Source organism: Odocoileus virginianus, unplaced genomic scaffold, assembly GCF_023699985.2.
Source record: "Odocoileus virginianus isolate 20LAN1187 ecotype Illinois unplaced genomic scaffold, Ovbor_1.2 Unplaced_Scaffold_17, whole genome shotgun sequence".
Lineage (NCBI taxonomy): Eukaryota > Metazoa > Chordata > Mammalia > Artiodactyla > Cervidae > Odocoileus > Odocoileus virginianus.
Genome location: NW_027224279.1, coordinates 812,190 through 831,256, shown reverse-complemented (window position 1 = coordinate 831,256; position 19,067 = coordinate 812,190). Strand labels below are relative to the sequence as shown.

The 19,067-nt window shown below is 42.9% G+C and overlaps 1 protein-coding gene across 1 annotated transcript in view; it reads left to right on the top strand.

Annotated features, from left to right (window-relative positions):
* Nucleotides 1–19,067, top strand: part of EGFR (epidermal growth factor receptor) — a 209,749-nt gene that overhangs the window by 123,782 nt on the left and 66,900 nt on the right. The window contains exons 2-4 of the mRNA XM_070462898.1: nt 12,068–12,219; nt 13,072–13,255; nt 16,050–16,184. Coding sequence (XP_070318999.1) covers nt 12,068–12,219; nt 13,072–13,255; nt 16,050–16,184 — 471 coding nt within the window. The remainder of the gene's footprint in view (nt 1–12,067; nt 12,220–13,071; nt 13,256–16,049; nt 16,185–19,067) is intronic.

The following is a 19,067-nucleotide window of genomic DNA, read 5'->3' as shown; positions in this document are numbered from 1 at the left end:
AGAGTTGTAGATGGAGAATTGGATTGCTTTACCGACTCATGGCAGGATTAACATTCTTAGTAACTGGGAAGGACAAGCAGAACTTGATTTTTTGTTTCTCATGAATATGGAAAGCCAGGATTCCTGGACATAGATTTGGCTGTCTAGTTCTAAGCATAGGTGTTGCTTCACACAGAACTGTAACTGCCACGCGTGCGTGCTATGCCACGTCTGACTCTTAGTGACCCTGCGGACTGTAGCCCACCAGGCTCCTCTTCCATGGGATTTGCCAGGCAAGAATACTGGAGTGAGGTGCCATCCCCCTCCTCCAAGGGGATCTCCGGACCTAGGGATCAAACCCTCGTCTCTCACATCTCCTGCATTGGCAGGTGGGTGCTTTACCACCTGGGAAGCTTGTAACCCCCACATACACATGTAAATAACAGCTGGAAGCCCTTCACTTCCTTGTTAGTTCTTAGTCCCTTATATCTTCAATCCCTCTATTTAGCTGATGATGAATTAGGAAGAATTTAACCCTAAGAAAACCCTTTTGGGGGCTTCCCAGGTGACACTAGCAGTAAAGAACCCGCCTGTCAATGCAGGAGACATGGGTTCAATCCCTGAGTCAGGAAGATCCCTTGGAGTAGGAAATGACAACCCACTCCAGTATTCTTGCCTGGAAAATTCCATGGATGGAGGAACCTGACAGGCTACATTCCTTGGGGTTGCAAAGAGTCAGAGACGACTGAGCTCGCACACACACACAAACCCTTTTGGAGTTTGACCTTAGGAGTAAAATGACCCACTTTAACCAGGTTTATCTTCTAAAAAGTCCAGGATAAAGGGAATTCTAATCGTGTGCGTCCCTCCTCCTGTCAGGCCTCTCCCTAAATCAGAAATTGGCAAAGTACAGTCCAGTGCCCAAATCCAACTGCTGCCTGTTTTACAAATAAAGTTTCATTGACACACGGTGGCACCCGGCCACCATTACTTGTGTCTGGTGCTGTCTTTGGCCCACAACAGGATCGAGGATTGGGACACAGACCATATCATCTGCAGACCCGAAAATATTTACTCTGGCTCTTTTCAGAAGTTTTCCAGTCCCTGCTCTGGAACAGCATACAGGGTGCTTCAGACTGTATTTTCTGGACTCAGACCTGTGTCAGTGAGAGGCAGCTCTGGTTGGCATCACCATTCACACCTTTTTCCAGGCACATGGTCCATCTAATAGCAGATGGTTCTGTAGGAAAACTGTGTATGACCTTGAATCGCTGGCTTCTCGTGGAGAGCTTTCACATTCTAGAAACAGTAGTATCTGAGCACAATCAAGAGTCTTCTGCAGCAGAAAGTTGGCTCCAGCTTCTCCCAAGTCAACTGAGAAGTTGTTAGTGATTTCTGAGTCAGTCTTTCCTCATCACTGAGCCCAGCAATTGGGAAGGGCTTTGGGTCACATTGTGAACCAAGGAAAGAGGCTGCATGCCTCCCCCACTGAAATGCAACTTAAAAGGAATATTTAAAGTAAGTAGGAGTAAGTGAAAAAATTGTTCATTTTAAAACAAGCATTAAAAAAAAATAAATAAATAAAACAAGCATTAAATAAAAATATGTAAATACACACAGCACACAAATCCCAACTGCGAAGGGTCAGATGAAGCTTTTTGCTAAATGAAAAATAATAAGAGTAGAGAATGTTGTGAACACAAAGCTAGGAGCTCTTATAAGGGAATTCTTCCAAAAGACACACAATAGGTGTGGCTTCTTCAGGCTTAAGTGCTCAACACAGGTCCCCTGATCAGATATGGGTCCAAATGTGCCCCATTTCAGGCCATGGGCTCTGGGTTAGCTATGGTCACTGTCCACTGTTCCTCCCTCAGCAGCAGGAGCCACAGCTGCTCGCCAGGCCACACGTAACAATGTGAGCAGAAGGCAGAGGGGTCACAACCTCTGGGAGAGCTTGGAAGGAAGGAAGCAATTCATTCTACTGGGACCCAGTCCAGATTTAACTCAGATTCAAGTTGTAGCAATATTTACTGAGTCTACCATGTGTCAGATGCTTTGAGCCTGGATTCTCCCATTTCCCTGAACCCTCCCAAGAGTCCCTGTTTTATAGGTGAAGAAAAAGAGCCTCAATGTGATAGAAAGTTTGTCCCAGAAGTGTTGGAACCAGAGTTCTTATCCAGTCCTTGTGGCTTTAAGGCCATTGGTCATTGACAGGTCATTGTAAAAGTTGGATGCTGTTTTTCTGTAGTCAGAATGGCTAGGGGTTAGCTTGCCCGTTTTCTGACTTCAAATCCTTTATGACATGGCTATCATGGATTGGTTCAAATAGTTGTGCTGAGGACCTGACATGTTTTGGTAACTTTTTAAAAAGCAAGCAGCTCATTGGTGAAATCAAGCCCCTCATCTTTTGAGGGAGATTACTTTTCTCCTTTTATTGTTTCTCATTTGTTCCCAGGAGCAAAAGGGATCCAATGATGCCCCCACAGAAAGCAATTCCAGCCTGAAGCAGCATAATGCAAGCTCAGACTTGAAAAATGGCTTAGAAATTTCAACCCTGCTAGCTTCGTCACCTCCGCACCCTCCTTCCCCAAATCCATCCTTTCCCAAGCAGTCCCAGTAGACCAGCTTCCTTCTGTCTCCTAACATCTTTGCTCTGTTTCCTCTGCTCCTTTTTCCTATAGGTTCCCTTGTGGGAGAGTCGCAGATCTTCTGTGATCTACTGCACTTCTCTCAGCAAAGGCTGGGCAGAACACCGTGGGGCACTCAAGGAGCTAGTCCTGGCCTTACCGTGGCTGGCGCTGGTGGGGTGCTGGGAACATCTGTGTCTTCAGAAGAAACCTCTGGTGTCATGGCCTCTCCTTGTGTCTTAGTGATCACTCCCTTGTTTAGCTGTTTGTTGTCATTTACTCTGGGTTCTTTTTGGGGGGGTAGATGGCTATTTGTGCGTTCGGTTTTTCTTATGCTCATGAGTAAACCAACTTAAATGTGTATCTATTTAGAGAAGGTGGCCTTGAAACAATTGAGCATTAGTGACTTATTTTTAAAAATAAAAACAGTAATGATAGGAGAAGACATTTAAAAGCACATTCAGATTGTCTTGGAGTGGGGGTAGACACGCACTGCCACATGAAACCCACACACAGTTTTTCCAGAGAGAAACACTTCCAAGAAAGATCCTTACCCTCCATTCTGGTTTAGAAATCTTTTATTTCCTTGCAAATTACATATCTTTTCCAGGATTTTTTTCAATAAGAATGCATGGAGAAGTGATTCTTAGAGATAGAGAACCCATCTCCAGATGACCCAGAGGAGGGCAATGCAGGGGAGAAGGAGAAATGAAATAAATCTTATTTTCTTAGTGTGGCAAATTGTGGGACTGAGTGTAGTGGAGTCACCAAGCCCAGCGCCTGACACTTTGCCTCCTCTTTGCTGGGAACATGGGGTGACTTCTTTGCTTTACTGTGAGGGACATAAGGAGTGTTCACATGGGCGACTTCTCCTCTTGCGGGCCTGGGCCCTTCCGTGGCTCTGTTGCGTGGCTGGAGGAAGTCCTGTGATTATTTTGTGAGGAAAGTCACCTCCCTCAAGGGCTGGTATGTCTCTTCAGGGCAGTGAGCGCTTCTGATTCATTCTCGACAACTGTCGTTGAGCCATTTTATTAAATATGTTTTAGTTGAAGCAGTGAACGAACAGAAGAACAGCCAGCCCTCGTGGCCCTGGCGCGGACCACAGAGCAGGAGAGAACAAACGTTTGCTCAGTGGCCAGCGACACCGCCGGCAGTGGCTCCCCAGGCTGGGGTGCTCCTCGGTCGGACTGGTGTTTGGGCGAGCTCCAGAGGAACGGCGCCCACTATGGGGAGCATTCCCCAGCCTTCCTCATTAGGGGGAGTCACAGAGGCCCAGGCAGGATAGAAAGCCGCTGCCTTCTGCTCGCCAGGTCTCTACTGAAGAGGGTCAGCGGAGTCAGAGGTGAAAGGAGCAGGGAGACAGAGGCAGTCTTAAGTCAGACTCTGAGCTCTCAAGTTTTGAGCCGGTTTCAAGTAGTGGTCTTTGACACCCACCCCATTAGGAATATTCCCTTCCCACTTCCCAGGCTTACCTCTGTGATGACCATCTGCCCTCCACCCCCCGCTCCCATCCTGTCCTGCTCTTTCAAGTCGCCTGCTTGGACACAGGCAGACCATCCCATTCCAGTGGGCCCTCCATGGTGAGAGGCAGTAACAGCCCCTCCTCATTTAGGTGACAGGCAGGTCTCAGCAGCCGCATTCTTGAGGAAGAGCTTTGAAAATTGTCACTGCAACTGCATGTCAAGGACTAATCTTGTGGACCACTGGCCGTCACTGGTCAGGCTGAAGGGCTCACCTGAAGACACAGCAGGACCCTGAAGAAGTAGGTCAGAAGCATGAACATCGAAGTGGGGGTGAAGCATCCAGGTGATGGTTTGGCCAGCAGACCTTTGAAAGGACATTGGTGTTACTCTCTTGAGACGCATGGCTGTGTGTCGAGAGGGCCCTGAGCGTGAGAAAGCAGTAGTCCCAGCTAGGAGATTAGAAAAACAGAACCCCACCGGGAGGAGGCGCTGACTCATGATATCTCTAGAAAGTAAAGCCCAGACACACTAAATTCTCTCTTGTTTATATTTTCACATGGAGCGATTTTAAACCAAATCCAGTCTTCTTCCCTTTCCTCAGTGTAGCCTGCTCAGCATTCAATATTCAGTCAAGAACACTCCAATCACATGTAATCTAGTTCTGTACTACCTAATATAGATTCTGGTGTATAATCTGATATGTCATTCATATGTCCATGAATTTTCATTCAGTATATGTCCAATTTAGATAAAGAGGACCAGACACAAATTGTGTTGCCAAATACTCAAAAAAGATTTATTGGGCTGAATGTATACAAAATTAATGGGTATAGCTTTCTGAAATCTTTTCTGGTCCAGGTTCATTTCTGATCATCCCAAATAGGTAAAACTCATTTCTTATTTACCAGCCATTCAACTACCTATAAAAATGGAATGGACAACCAGCTCCATGATTCAAGATTTTTCATTTCCATCGTCAGAACCATTCTCTGTACAGCATCCAATAAAAGTGAACAGTGATGTCTTTAATTTTAGAATTTTAAAGCATCCTCAGTTTTGACACAATACAGCAGTTCTGTTGAGTGCATTTAAAAAAGAAATCCACCCCCCCCCCACCACCGCCGAGAGGTGGGGGTAGTTTGCTGGTGTCCTTGAAGACACATGGGCAGAAATAGATTGCAGTGGTTTGCCTGCTCTGAATGCTTCTGTAGCAAAGCCTCACTATCAGACATGATTTGTATTTAGAGAAATGTGTGAGTTATGAAGCACTTTGATGTCCACAATCTCATTACTGCTCACAACCACCCTGTCGAGTGTGTCAGACTGGTCCTGTTGTAACCAGTGAGAACACGGAGACCCAGAGAGTTGAGATAACTGGCTGGAGATCATCCCATAATGATATATCACAATCTTCACACTGATTCGGAGATGTCTGACCCTGTCACTGGAAACCTTCCACCATCCCTCCCATAGCTGGTCTTCCCAGGATTCATACACATCAGTTAGCTCCCAAGAAAGTGGACACAATGTGCACAGGTCTCCTAACTCTTAGTTTATTTTTAAAAAGTCATAAGCTTGGCTTGGGCTTACTTTAATATGGCTAGGAGGAAAATTATAGGGAAGGAAATCAACCAGGTACTCTGTGTCCCAACTCTAAAACAAAATAGGTGTTGTTTTAAAGTCTTCTGCTTGTTAGCTTAGATATGAATTTGTGGATGTGTTGATCATGCCAAGGCTTGGCACGTTTAGTCCAGTAGACGTATTATAATGCACATGGCAAATTACCAAATATTTAAGAGGACTTTTTGAGTGTTATATGTGCATTTCCAAGTTGCAATATAGATTGAAATTCAGTTTGACAACAGTCTTTGGATGCCTACAGGATGAGGACTATGTATTAGGTATGAAATTAAATATGATCAAATAAGAAACTGTTGATAAAATATGAAGTTTTGAAAAATAAAAATCTTTTCAAATTTATAATGAAACTTTTCCCATTCCACAAAACCTTTTATTAAAGCCACAATGAAAATTTAAATACTATTTTGTACTTTTTTAAAATCATATTTGTATTTACTTTTATTATTTATTTTCCCAATTTTTTCATTTTAACTTAACTGTAGGTCAACATTCCTACAAACTTGTATGGATTAAATAAATTTCACAGGCTAGTCTGATGCTGTAATCACAATTTATAACATTTTCCTATGGGATAAATTTACTCTCTACTCCCTGAAATGAATATAAAAAATATATTGATAGATCAGGAAGAAAATGGAACATGGAATCTCTTCAATTCCATCATTATTTGAAGAGACACCAAATCTCTGCAATGCCTGGCTTTTCCCAAGGGCTACCATATGCAGCTGTTCTGAATATCAATGAAATTAACAACCTGCAGCTTCCTTACCCTTCTAACAGTTTCTCTATCTAGTCTTTCATTTGATTACTTCTAATTTTTAAAGCACTTCCACAAAGCCATTCAATTAATAATATGCAAAACTTTGAAGAACATTTCTCCATTTTTATGAAATGTATTTTATTAAAAGTGTCATTCTTTTGGCCCTATTCAACACAGATTTTTGTAAATTATCTCCTCAGTAATGTTTTATTATAAAGTAACATATGGTCACTGTAGAAAATTTGAAAAATGCAGAAACTCTAAGGAGGCAATAAGAAAAACACCCCAAACCCAGAATTCATTAAAGACTGTTGTTAACAACTTTTTCTTCCAGTAACATTTCTGTGCATTTTTTAATAGTTCAGATGTATAAACATACACATTTTGAAATTGCCACCATAACACAATTTGAGTAAGGCAAAAGAAATGATTAATCCTGATACTATGAAACCTCTAGCAAACTGAGTATCTTTTCCTTATTTATTTTTAAATCCGTTATGTTACTATCTTGAGATTTCCTTAAACCTTTTCAGGATGAAAGTGGGCAAAATCTTCCTTTGGTTTTTAAAGCTTAATCTAATATGTTAACTAGCCTAGAATGATTTTACAGTAACAACCAGAAAGCTGTGAGGACTGACACTCTTCTGAGACATCCTGCTTCCTTCTCTACCACCAGACACAGAAACAGGAAAGGTTGAGAGATCCGTGTCAAGTCATCCAAGACTCTGGTCACCTGACCACTATCAGCCCATTGCTTTCATTAAAATGTAAACACAACATGTGTATTCACATCCCAGCAGTCAGTCCAAGGAGATATGTGTGTATTCCACCTCTCCCCACTCTTTGTATTTGCATAATAAACAAATAACTTTAAGTAGTGATGAATGCTAAGAAGAAAAGAAATCAGAAAAATGTGATAGAATGCAATGGTGGGGACTTAAGTTGACCTGGTCCCAGAACAGGCTTTTCAGAAGGGATGTCATGTCCACTGAGGTAGAATCTCAGTGACAAAAGGGAAACAAAAATGCAAAGACCTGAGGAGAAACGGAAGAGTGTTCCAAGTAGATGGAAGCGCCCTGACGGGGGGCAGGAACCTGGTGGCTGGAAGAAACTGGGCGGCTTGGCTGGACCAGAGGGCGGGGGAGGGAGCCCGGGAGAGGTGGTGGGAGGGGCGCGGGCAGGGGCCCATCCTCCGCGCTGCGGCCCTGGGAAACCCCGCTGGTCCAAACCCAGAGCAGTGTGATGTTATTGCTGCTTCAAAATGAGGTGCTCTGTGGCAAATGAGGCAATAATAAAAACAGACAGTTCTGGAGGCCACGGGGAGAGCTTTGCAAGTGCCCAGTTACCTTGGCTGCCATTAAAGCATAGAGAAAGCAAATTAAAACAATTAGGCAATTCCAAAAGTATCTAAGTGGATTTGGGAAAATCTGGAGAGACCTGTTTCAGTGTTATGTCTTAGCCTCACAGATTTGCCCGGGCTTGTGGGCAAAGAGAGAGGTGCACCGCCACGACACAGTAAAGCCATAGGCTCTCCCGGTCAAATCAGGCCTGTCTCAGGACTTAAAGGAGGCAGACTGTTTTATTTTCAATTCAGATAGATTGGGGGGTGGGGTTGGTTCTTCAGAACGAGAACAGCCTGACTCTGGACACCACATGAACCCTGGTGCCTAGGGTGCCGTGTGATTCTGTGAGAAGCCCCCAGACAGGCAGAACTGCCCTAACTGGAAGCGCATCTGCAGTTTGTGGTGTCTGGGGCAGGGGTGTCTGAGCAGGGCCGTGAGGGAGCTCCCAGGGTGACCGTGATGTTCTGGGCATGACAGGAGTATAGGTTACACAGCTGCATGTGTTTGTTGAAACTCATCAGTGCTACACTTATTACTGATTATCTCACAGTTTGTGATGTTACCTCAACAACCACTGTCAGTAGTCTTGAGCTGTAAGCAGTGGCATGTCAGGATGAAGGATACTGCTATCTGTGCCTTACTTTACAATGCATAGAAAAAATTAGACGGATGTATGTGTTAAAGTAAACATAATAAAATGCTACTTTAAGGATTTTCACAGTACAATACTGATTATCTCACAGTTTGTGATGTTACCTCAACAACCGCCGTCAGTAATCTTGAACTGTAACCAGTGGCATGTCAGGATGAAGGGTACTGCTATCTGTGCCTTACTTTACAATGCATAGAAAAAATTAGACGGATGTATGTATTAAAGTAAACATAATAAAATGCTACTTTAAGGATGTTCACAGTACAGTACTGATTATCTCACAGTTTGTGATGTTACCTCAACAACCGCCGTCAGTAATCTTGAACTGTAACCAGTGGCATGTCAGGATGAAGGGTACTGCTATCTGTGCCTTACTTTACAATGCATAGAAAAAATTAGATGGATGTATGTGTTAAAGTTAACATAATAAAATGCTACTTTAAGGATGTTCACAGTACAATTCTTTTAGGTTTTTGTCCATTTGTGAATCATCATAATAAATTGTGAAGATGAAAAGCTGACTGCTTTGAAGGCCCCCTTCTTGTTTCAGTAGAATTTGTCATCAGATTTGCAGGAGGGAAAGCAGATCTCTAGCATGTTGTATGGAGCTTGACACAAACACTTTTAATTGTCTGGTTTTCAAAGGCTTAGCCTAAGGTAATATTGAATTTCTCTCTGAATAAAAATTGCTTAAAAACCTAAGCTCGGGCCTGGTGGACTGGGAAGACCCAGAGGGATCGGGTGGAGAGGGAGGTGGGAGGGGGGACTGGGATGGGGAATACATGTAAATCCATGGCTAATTCATTTCAATGTATGACAAAAACTACTGTAATGATGTAAAGTAATTAGCCTCCAACTAATAAAAATAAATGGAAAAAAAAAAAAAAAAACCAGAAGCTTTCTCCTGGCTGAGCGCGGAGCTTTCCCTCTCTCAGTTTGCCTTAAGTCTGCCTCGCTAGTTAGTGATTTTTATTTTTCAATATTACTGATTTAATGGTCTCACATTTAAATATTCTATATTACATAACATGAGATATTTGGTATGTATACCAAATATGCCTTGTTCAGTCAAGAAACCCAGGCCAGGCCACTTGCATCCTCACCCCAGACCTGCTGTCTCCCTTTTTGTGTGTGGCTGAGAAGCCTCAGAATAAGCAGCCTTGTCATGTTTTCTGTTGATACTTTAGTCATTAGCCCAGGAGTAGGACTCAAGATGGATTTGCCTTCAACTCAGTCCAGTAGTGTGTTGGCTGCTTTTTCTTGAGAATAAACATGTTGGGCAGTTGGGCAATTTTTTGACATTATTAAAAAAATATCAACATTCTGCATGAAAATTTAGGTCTGTTTCCTTCCAATAGGTTTTCCAAAGTGGAATCATCATGACATAGACTTTAAGCATATTTATTTGTATGCACAGTTTGCTCAGTTGTTTCCAAAATGTTTTACAAATTAAATTCATATCAATAATGTGTAATGTTGCTATTGTCTTCCAAATATAGCATCTTTTTTTAAATATAAAAGTAACTTATAGTAATTGTAAATAGCAAAGGGTCATGGTAGGTATTCATCAAATAAATCCTTTCAGTGCTCATTTAGCACTTTTTGAAAGAATAAATAAAAACACAAGTGTAGTCCTTTTGCCATCGTTTTCTTCTTTAACAGGGTAAACTTACCTGACGTGTTTTCCTTTTTAACTGACAAAAGTCATTTTCACATAATTTAATAATAAAAATAGTTCAGCCAAGAGAAATTTACAAATGAATATCTTTGAGCATTTAAAATGAAAACATCTGTGATTGCTTTCACCCTTCTGCGTACAGAAGAAACCCTTCAGAAACGTGCTCCAACACTCAGTTCTACTCATCACTGGTCACCTGGCTGGCCTGAAGGGCATGACCAGTACTTGGGGCTGCCTAGACCAGAGCTGACCAGTTAGGCTGACATTTAGGGACCATAGTCCATCAGTTGGATGGCAACTTTTGTTTCAAGGTGTGCCAGAAAGGTTACCTGTTGTTGTGAAAATCCTGCACTTCCATTGATGCTGGCATCTTTAAGAACCTTAGAATTGGGAAATCAGTCTGGCCTCATGTGCATGCACTGCAGCCAACTGTGTACAGCGGTTCCAACTTGAGGTCGCAATCAGAGCAGCCCACACTCGTAAGGGAAGGCAGCCAGAGATGCTGGGTCCGTCCTGTGTTATGGTGGAAAGAGTGATGGAATCGCTGTGCCCTGGAGCCAGTGCAGGGGGCTGTGTCTTGTGAGCCTTTGCAGTTCCCTTGTGAGCGTTCTCTCTACTACCACATTTGAATGAGACCACAGAAGGGGAGAAGAGGGAAATCCCCACAAAGTCAAAGAGGAAGTAAGGGTTGCTTCATAGTTAATGGTGGTGTAAATGCTTCACGTTCATTATGTGGTGTCTGAACATGTGCTCAGTGCCTTGGCACCAAAATGCAAGAGCAGGCAGTCAAGTGATGCTCTGCAGAACACTACTGTGGGGAGGGAGCAAAGAGCCTGTCAAACAGCAATGCAGATTTGGGAAGAGTTCCGCAGGAAGTCCCCACATATTGACTCTGCTCTTGGTTTTGTGCTCAACCACCTAGTTGCAGATTGCAGCCCTGCCTGGTCAGGTCTGAATCAAACCTCCAAAGCCAGAGGCCATATTTCCTCACTTATGATAGTTTTGGCTCAAAGTACAGTCGCTTACCAGCTCCCTGCTTCAAAAGTCCCAAACCTCTTTGTTTTCTTATGCTTGTCTATTCATGTTGTTCAAAGAGCTAATTTATAAACATGGCCTTATTATAATCCTCTCCTTTACTTTTAAATATAGACTACCAAATGTATTTTCATAGTCTGACTTCATCCCCAATTTAAGATGTTTTCTTATATTAAGTTTGACAGCTGAAAACATCAGGGCGTTAAATGTGCCGAGGCCACATCCCAGCTATTAATGCCAAACCCTTGCACCTCCACCTGGGTGGCGGGCTCCTTAGAGTGTGGCAGACACAAAGACATGCTGGTTTCTTAGTAACCAAGTGTGTTTTCATGTTACTTTCTAAATTTTGTATAATATTTGATTTTATTCTTCGGTGCATCAGTTTAGCATATTTTTTGTCTCCAGTCAATGGTTTTAAATTTACACTCTTGTTATTGATTTTAGGTTGTACAAAGTTGTGGTAGGAAACTATGTTTGTAAATAGTCTTTCAACGCATAATAATGTGACATGTTATCTTTTTGCAAAGTAAAAGTTCATTATATATTTATTAACATTGTAAATATACAATTATTGTCTATTTTTTTGTGCATTTTACTAAAACTCGTATAGACTGTTTTGTCTCAAAGATTTCCAGGGGTTTTCATCTGTTTCTCCTTGAATTTTTAATATTTTCAAACAGTTGCATTATAAAGATGAACTAGTCCTTAGTTTGAACTGCATCTTATATAAACTTTTAAACATTGTTTATCATGTTTGTCCTGAGTGGCCTTCAGTCAGAATTACTATCCTCAGTCACTGAAGCGTGCAGTTAGTTGAAGATTGTGAAGATTGTTTTATTTTAGTTTTTCTACTTTATTTCATGTGATACCTTTTTTCCCTTGTTTCCAGTTTGCCAAGGGACAAGTAACAAGCTCACCCAGTTGGGCACTTTTGAAGACCACTTTCTGAGCCTCCAGAGGATGTTCAACAACTGTGAGGTGGTCCTTGGGAATTTGGAAATTACCTACATGCAGAGTAGTTACAACCTTTCTTTTCTCAAGGTTAGTTCAATGAATTTGATCCTTACCCAAATACAGTAGAAGTAAATATAAGTAAATAAGGCCTTGGCAGAATTTCATTGACATTGTATTTACTTTTGCTGTGGCAATTACAAACCATAAGGAAATTATGCATGCAAGTTTTATGAAAAGGTCACTTTACCAGATAGTGTCAAGTTGTAGCTATAAAAGAATAGCAAAGAGAAACAGACTAGCCTGGCATTCTGCTATCATTGTGGACACTAATCTTTTAATCAGCACTGCAGCCATGGTATCCTGCTATACTGGCTGTGTTTGAAAAAAAAAAAGAATACCTGCTTTGTAGCCCTTGCCTGTTTTCTTGGTATAATCAACCGCTACGGTTGATTTCTGGCTACCAAGAGTTTAAAAACTAGTTCACAAAACTCCCATATGTTTTGCAGTAGGCTCCAGTGAGCCAATAGGAGCCAGCCTTAAAAGCTTCTGAGTTTGGTGTAGTTAAACTTAGGATTTGATTGGTTTTCTTCTGGGTTTGTTTGTTTGTTTTTGATGGAAAGCCTGCAAGACAAATACAAAATAAATTAGTAAAACATTTCCATTTTCTGCTGAGTCTGTTAAACACCAGGCAAAATGAAAGTCACAGCATTCCTCAGTAATGCACATGGTCCATTGTTACTGTTGTCAAGCTCAAGAGGCAAAAAAGCAGGAACCACTATAAATCTTGTTACCTCCCATGGGGTCCAGTGTTAATCATCTACATGATTCGTCAACCACTCCTGCTCAGCTAGGTGTCCTGGGCTCTCTGGACCCACTTTAGATCTTGCATTCATGAGTTCCTCCAAAGAGAAATAATACATTCATGTTTTGTTTCCTTAGACCATCCAGGAGGTTGCTGGCTATGTACTCATTGCCCTCAACACAGTGGAGAAGATTCCGCTGGAAAACCTGCAGATCATCCGAGGAAATGTGCTTTATGAAAACACCCATGCCTTAGCGGTCTTATCCAACTATGGAGCAAACAAAACCGGACTGAGGGAGCTGCCCTTGAGAAACTTACAGGGTGAGAGCAGGAACGGGAGGCTGTGATATGAAGAGTGACTTGGACGGTACTCAAAAGACTGGGTGCTTTTCTGAATTCCACTCAGGGAAGACATTTATTCATGACACACAGATGTACTGCATGCCAGCCATATGCAAGATACAGTGAGTGGAAGTTCTAAGAAGACAGTAGTTGATGAGGCAGGAAGGGAAGAGTTAAGCCAAGTACAGGTTCTGCCTTGTTCATGGAAAAGTATCCAGAGAGTTAGTAAGACATGGTAAATGTTCTGGAAAAACGAGAGTATGACCGGATGACGGAACTGGAATGCTCAGGTAGTCCGCCAGTCTTACTGCCTGGACCTCGTGCATAAGGCACCAAGAGTAAAAACCCAACTGCTGTCTGAGACATTTTCCAGAGTAATGCTATTACACAGAAAGCCATTTTTAAGTTTGTAAGGATAGGGAATAAAGGTATTACAGGTGAAGTTTGAATTCTTGTGAGGAGGGCACTTATGAGGGTCCTGTGAGAGGAAACGGTGGAAGATAAAGGAAAAACGGCAAGTTGATTTTTAAAATTTGAAGATAATGATTGTGGCAGGTACAGTGCCAGCCATGTTAAATTGGCAACTTAATTTAATGCTCCTAACCTTCTTTCAGAGCAAGTGGTTTGCTCTGCCATTTTACAAAAAACAAAATGGTCAAAGTAACCCTCTTGAATTCCCACAGGAGTGAGGAAACGGCCAGCGTTGGCCGCCCAGACCGTGCGGCAGAGTCCTAACCTTCCCCCGTGGCTTGCGGCTCTGATGGGCGCTGGGGCCAACCCTAAAGGGGGATGGGAGCGGAGGCACACGGCAGGGGAGTTCGGGTAGGGGGCCTGACCCCAGGCTGAGCTGCAGGGCGGGCTGACTGTCCGAGCGCCGCGAAGCCTGCGTCCGGGTCAGCTCCTGGGCTCGGCGTTCATGGGATGGCCTCAGGGCTCCCGCGCCTGCTGCGGGGACAGTGCTAACAGACTTCCCAGGGTTGTTGAGGAGATTAAGTGAATTACTGCAGATAAAGCCCCAGGGAGCTGTTTCTGTGCTTGGTATTATTTCGGTTGTGAGTATTGGGGTTGTATCAATTCAGATTATTTAATTTTATTAAATAATCCTCTAAATTGGATTGTTCGACATGAATTACATGCTGTTATTGGAGAAGGAAATGGCAACCCACTCCAGTATTCTTGCCTGGAGAATCACATGGACAGAGGAGCCTGGCAGGCTACAGCCCATGGGGTCGCAAAGGTGTCGGGTATGACTTAGTGACTAAACAACAACGGTTGATGACTAACACGGGCCTCTGCTCATCTGCTGCTGTCCCCTTGTTCTTCTCGTTCCTGGTCTGTCTTCCTGAGGCTCCTGCAGCCCCAGCTCTCCTGTGTCTCCAGCTCTGGCCTCTCCTGAGTTTATCCCTTGCCCCTGGCTCCCTCCTGAGTGAAGCTTTTCACTTGGTTGTCCAGCTGTCATCTCTGATTTCACACCCAAAGCTCCAAGATGCGGCCCTTTCCGACCCCCAGCCTGCCTTCTGTGACTCTGCAGACCCTCCCCGCCATCTGCTGAAGGAACTGCTTACCTGGCCCCTCACGGCTTCTGCTGGGGCTGTCTGTCCGCCTGGAACCCGCAGAGCCCACTTCCATCTGGGCTCCTCCACATGTTCTCTTCCCAGAAATGTCATTCCTTCCAACAGTCAAAGAGAGCTTCCCCAGAAAAACTCTTCCTTTCCTGTGTCCTCTCGCACTCTGGGATACTTGGCATTACTTACATATCTAGAATTGAGTTACAGTCAAAGGACCATGTGGGGAATAGCTCAGGCCATGCATATGTCTGACTACTAGGTGGTACAGTGGTAAAGAGATTCAACAGAAGCAGGTTCGATCCCTGGGTCAGGAAGATCCCCTGGAGGAGGAAATGGCAACCCACTCCAGTATTCTTGCCTGGAGAATTCCATGGACAGAGGAACCTGGCAGGCTACAACCCATGGGGTTGCAGAGTCAGATACGACTGAGTGACTAAGCATGCATGCATGTAAACCAGTTGGCACAGTGCCAGCCTCCTCATGGGTCATGGCCCTCTGCGAACAGGAGGTTATTGACTGTGCGTTGCCCCCCACATGCTTGTCACTTCTTAGAGAGGAGCCAGCAAGAATTACTCATCTGCGCATACCTCACAGCACTCGCTGCTGTTCTGTGCACAGGAGTCATTCAGTAAATGTTTGCATAAGTGTCATGGGGGAATACTTGCCCTCTGCTCCTGCTCAAGTTTTCTTATCGGCCCTAGTGTTTCATGTCATTCCAGCTCTTCCTTTGAGCAGTTGAACAGTTTTATGTCTTTGCCTTCTCTTGGCCATCCAGTCTCTTCATCACACATACAGATCCTTCCTGCTCCACTTTGCCCGCTTCCCCAAGCTCCTCAGAGCATCTTCCCTTCCACCCACCCTTCCTGTCCCATCTGCCCTTTCACATTGTCATCACACAGTCACTCCGGTCCAGCTAGGGCCAGCCAGCCTCCCTGGGGACCACTGACTTACTGTATAACTGTCATTCATGCTACATGACCAAAGCGTTATCTTCCCATGGCCCCAGATTTCTCAATTCTGGTCATTCATTGTTCAAAGACCCAATCCATCAGCTCACTTTCCACTGCCCCACTGCAGTTCCAGGGAGTCTCATTTGCATGCTGCCATCTCTGAACTGAAGGCAAAATGTGAAGAAGCATATGCATACTTCACAAGAGTTTAGAAGGGATGGCAAGTTTGCTCATGGGGGTTCCTTTCTCATGCAGAAATTCTGCAAGGTGCCGTGCGATTCAGCAACAACCCTGTCCTCTGCAACGTGGAGACCATCCAGTGGCGGGACATCGTCAACCCTGACTTTCTAAGCAACATGACAGGGGACTTTCAGAACCAGCTGAGCAACTGTAAGTATTCCTCAGTGCTCCCCCCACCCTCACCCCGGGATTGCAGCTCATAAGGCAGGGCGGAGCTGCGGAGTTGGGGTGCGAGCCAGAGAAGGCAGAGTTCATGTTAAGTTACATGAATCTACAGCGAAAATAAGTAGTAAACAGATTATATGCTCACTAGAAGAGCACCTATTTAAGACAGAGAAATAGGTCTGTTTTTCATGGTGACAGCTCACTTGCTGACAGGTCACACACACACACCCCCACCCCCGCCAGCAGCTGAGCTCTCATGTGGCATTGAGAAAAGCCCATCGTGCCAGCCCTGGAAGGGGCTTCTCTCATCCTGTTTTAGGAAACTAATCAGGCTTTTGTAGTTTCCGATTTTCTGCTGAGGCTCAAAGCGGCACCAGGCCCTGTGGAAGCTTTGAGGCTCAATTCTGCCCTCCTGCTCATAGGTCCTGGGCACTTCCACATGGATGGAGTGCCCAGCAGAACTAAGGAGCACATAGGGGTAAGCTTGTCCATATTTAACTAGTGCCCATGACCTAGTCCCCACTATTCATCAAAAAAGCAGCCTATGCAAGGGAGGAGCTAGCCAGGACCATGGTGCAGGTCAAGGCTCCCCGTTAGCACCCTTGACATACCTCGTGGGAAACTTTGAAGACCCCAGTTTCCAAGTAGTCTGCTCCCTTTCTGATCTCCCTCACCTTTCAGGCCTTTAAAATAAGAAGCCATCACCGTTTCCTGCTTCCCTGTTTTCCTACAACTGTGCAGTGGATGCATGGGTCCTTTTTTTTTTCTTTTTGGTGTTTTTGGTCTTAGAATTTGAAGCTGATATGGATCTTAAAAATCAATTAAAGCTGCTTTGATTTCTGCTTTTTCTCCTTTGATTTGATTAATTATAATGAAATATGTTTAAGATAAAGTTTACCATCTTAACCATGTTTAAGTGTACAGTTCAGTAGCATTAAGTACATTCACATCATTGTGCAACCATCACCACCAATCATGTATTTTCCTCTTGCCAAACTGAAACTGTCCCTGCTGACCACTAACTCTCCACCCCCAGGCCTTGCATCCATCATCTTACTTTCAGCCTATGAATTAGACAACTTTAGGTGCCTTAGATGAGTGAAATCCTTTTGTCCTTTTGTGACAAATTTGACAAATTTGTACTTTGGTGACTGACTTCTTTCACTGAGCACAGTGTCTTCAAGAGCCATCCAAATTAGACCATGTGTCAGAATGGTCTTCCTTCCTTAATATGGCTGAATAATATTTCGTTTGTTTATACATTGATCTGTCAATGAGCACTTGAATTGCTTGAGTTGCTTCCACCTTTTGACAATTATGGACAAAATGCTGCTGTGAACATGGGCATTGAGCCCTTTGATTTTGTAAATGCATTATTCCAACAGATACCCACCTGACCTACTTTGCTTGCAAGAAAGCAAAAGCTTTCTTTTACAGTGTAGAATTTTGCATTTTCCAGAGATGGAGGTTAGCCTTTGCTCAGCAATCTGATGACCAGTGGGGAGGTTAAATTGTGTACATTTGTAAAAACAACAACAACAGAAACTGACATGGAAAGGCTGTGAGCCTAATATGGGTTTACTGTAGATCAAATCAGGCACCCAAAATAGCTCACCTGCCCTCTTCACACCATAGCTGCAGAAATGACCTGGCAAGACAATGTTGGGAAAGACAAATGGTGAACAGGTTTATGCAATAATAAGATTCAAATATTACAAAGCTGTGAGCAATAAACCAAGGTGGTGTTGGTTTAAGAGTAGACATATAAAAATAAGCCATAGACAAATAAGACAGCCTAGATGAATCAAATGTCCATAAAGAAATGACATTGTAAGCAAATAAGAAAAGAATTAATTATTTAATATATTATTCTGGATGTAACTACTAAAGGAAAAATATCTAAGTGACAGAACTATTAACGGTTTTTTTTTTAAGGAACTAAGGATATTAGGTTAGTCACACTGGAAATTACAAAATCACCCTTCACCTATGACCTGTATTTTCCTCATTAGTTACCTGACCAGGGACAAATTCAGAATCTTGCTCCTCTCAACTGGCACTTTCAGGTCACAAATGACTTCTGAGATCTTGTTTCATTTCATCTTTACCCAAAAAATCTCATAAGATGATTTAAGTGTTTTATGGACAGAAAAGTTACTTAATATTATGTTATTATTGATGTAGTTTGGAATTTGAAGTTAGAATGGGTAGGTTTACTCAAGAGGAAATTGAAATAAATCTATAATCCACTTCATATACCATTGTAAACTCCAAATGCATGTTAAACATAACAAATGTTGAGTATATATGTAAGTGCTAGAAAGGAACATAAAATAAATATTTATAATATCAAGTTGAAGGAAATCCAAAGTTAGATACTATAAAAGAAAACTTCCATATAAAAAAACATTATTGACAGACAGGAAAATACTGCGCAGCATCTAATTGCCTTGAAAAGGTTAATATTCTTGCTATGTGACTATGTAAGGTAGTTCTTCTAAATCCTAAGGAAAATGTGACCACCTCTCCAAAAGTGGGTCAAGGACATGAGCAGCTCCCCTCTCCCCTTCACACACACACACACACACACACACACACACACAGCCAAAAATAAAGTAAAATATTATTTGTCACTGTATTACAATGGTTAAAATAAAATTAAGAAGCATCATTTTTGCCTTTGCTAAAGACATATGTTCCTTTTGATTTTTCAATACCTATATTGGCAAAGAAACAGAAATTTGCATAGTCTACTTGTGAGCATATAAGTTAATTTTCGCAATATGTATTGAAGTTTTAAAGTATGCATGCCTCTGGCCTATGAACATCATGTCTAAGAATGTTAAGGAAAAAATGAGAGGAATGAAA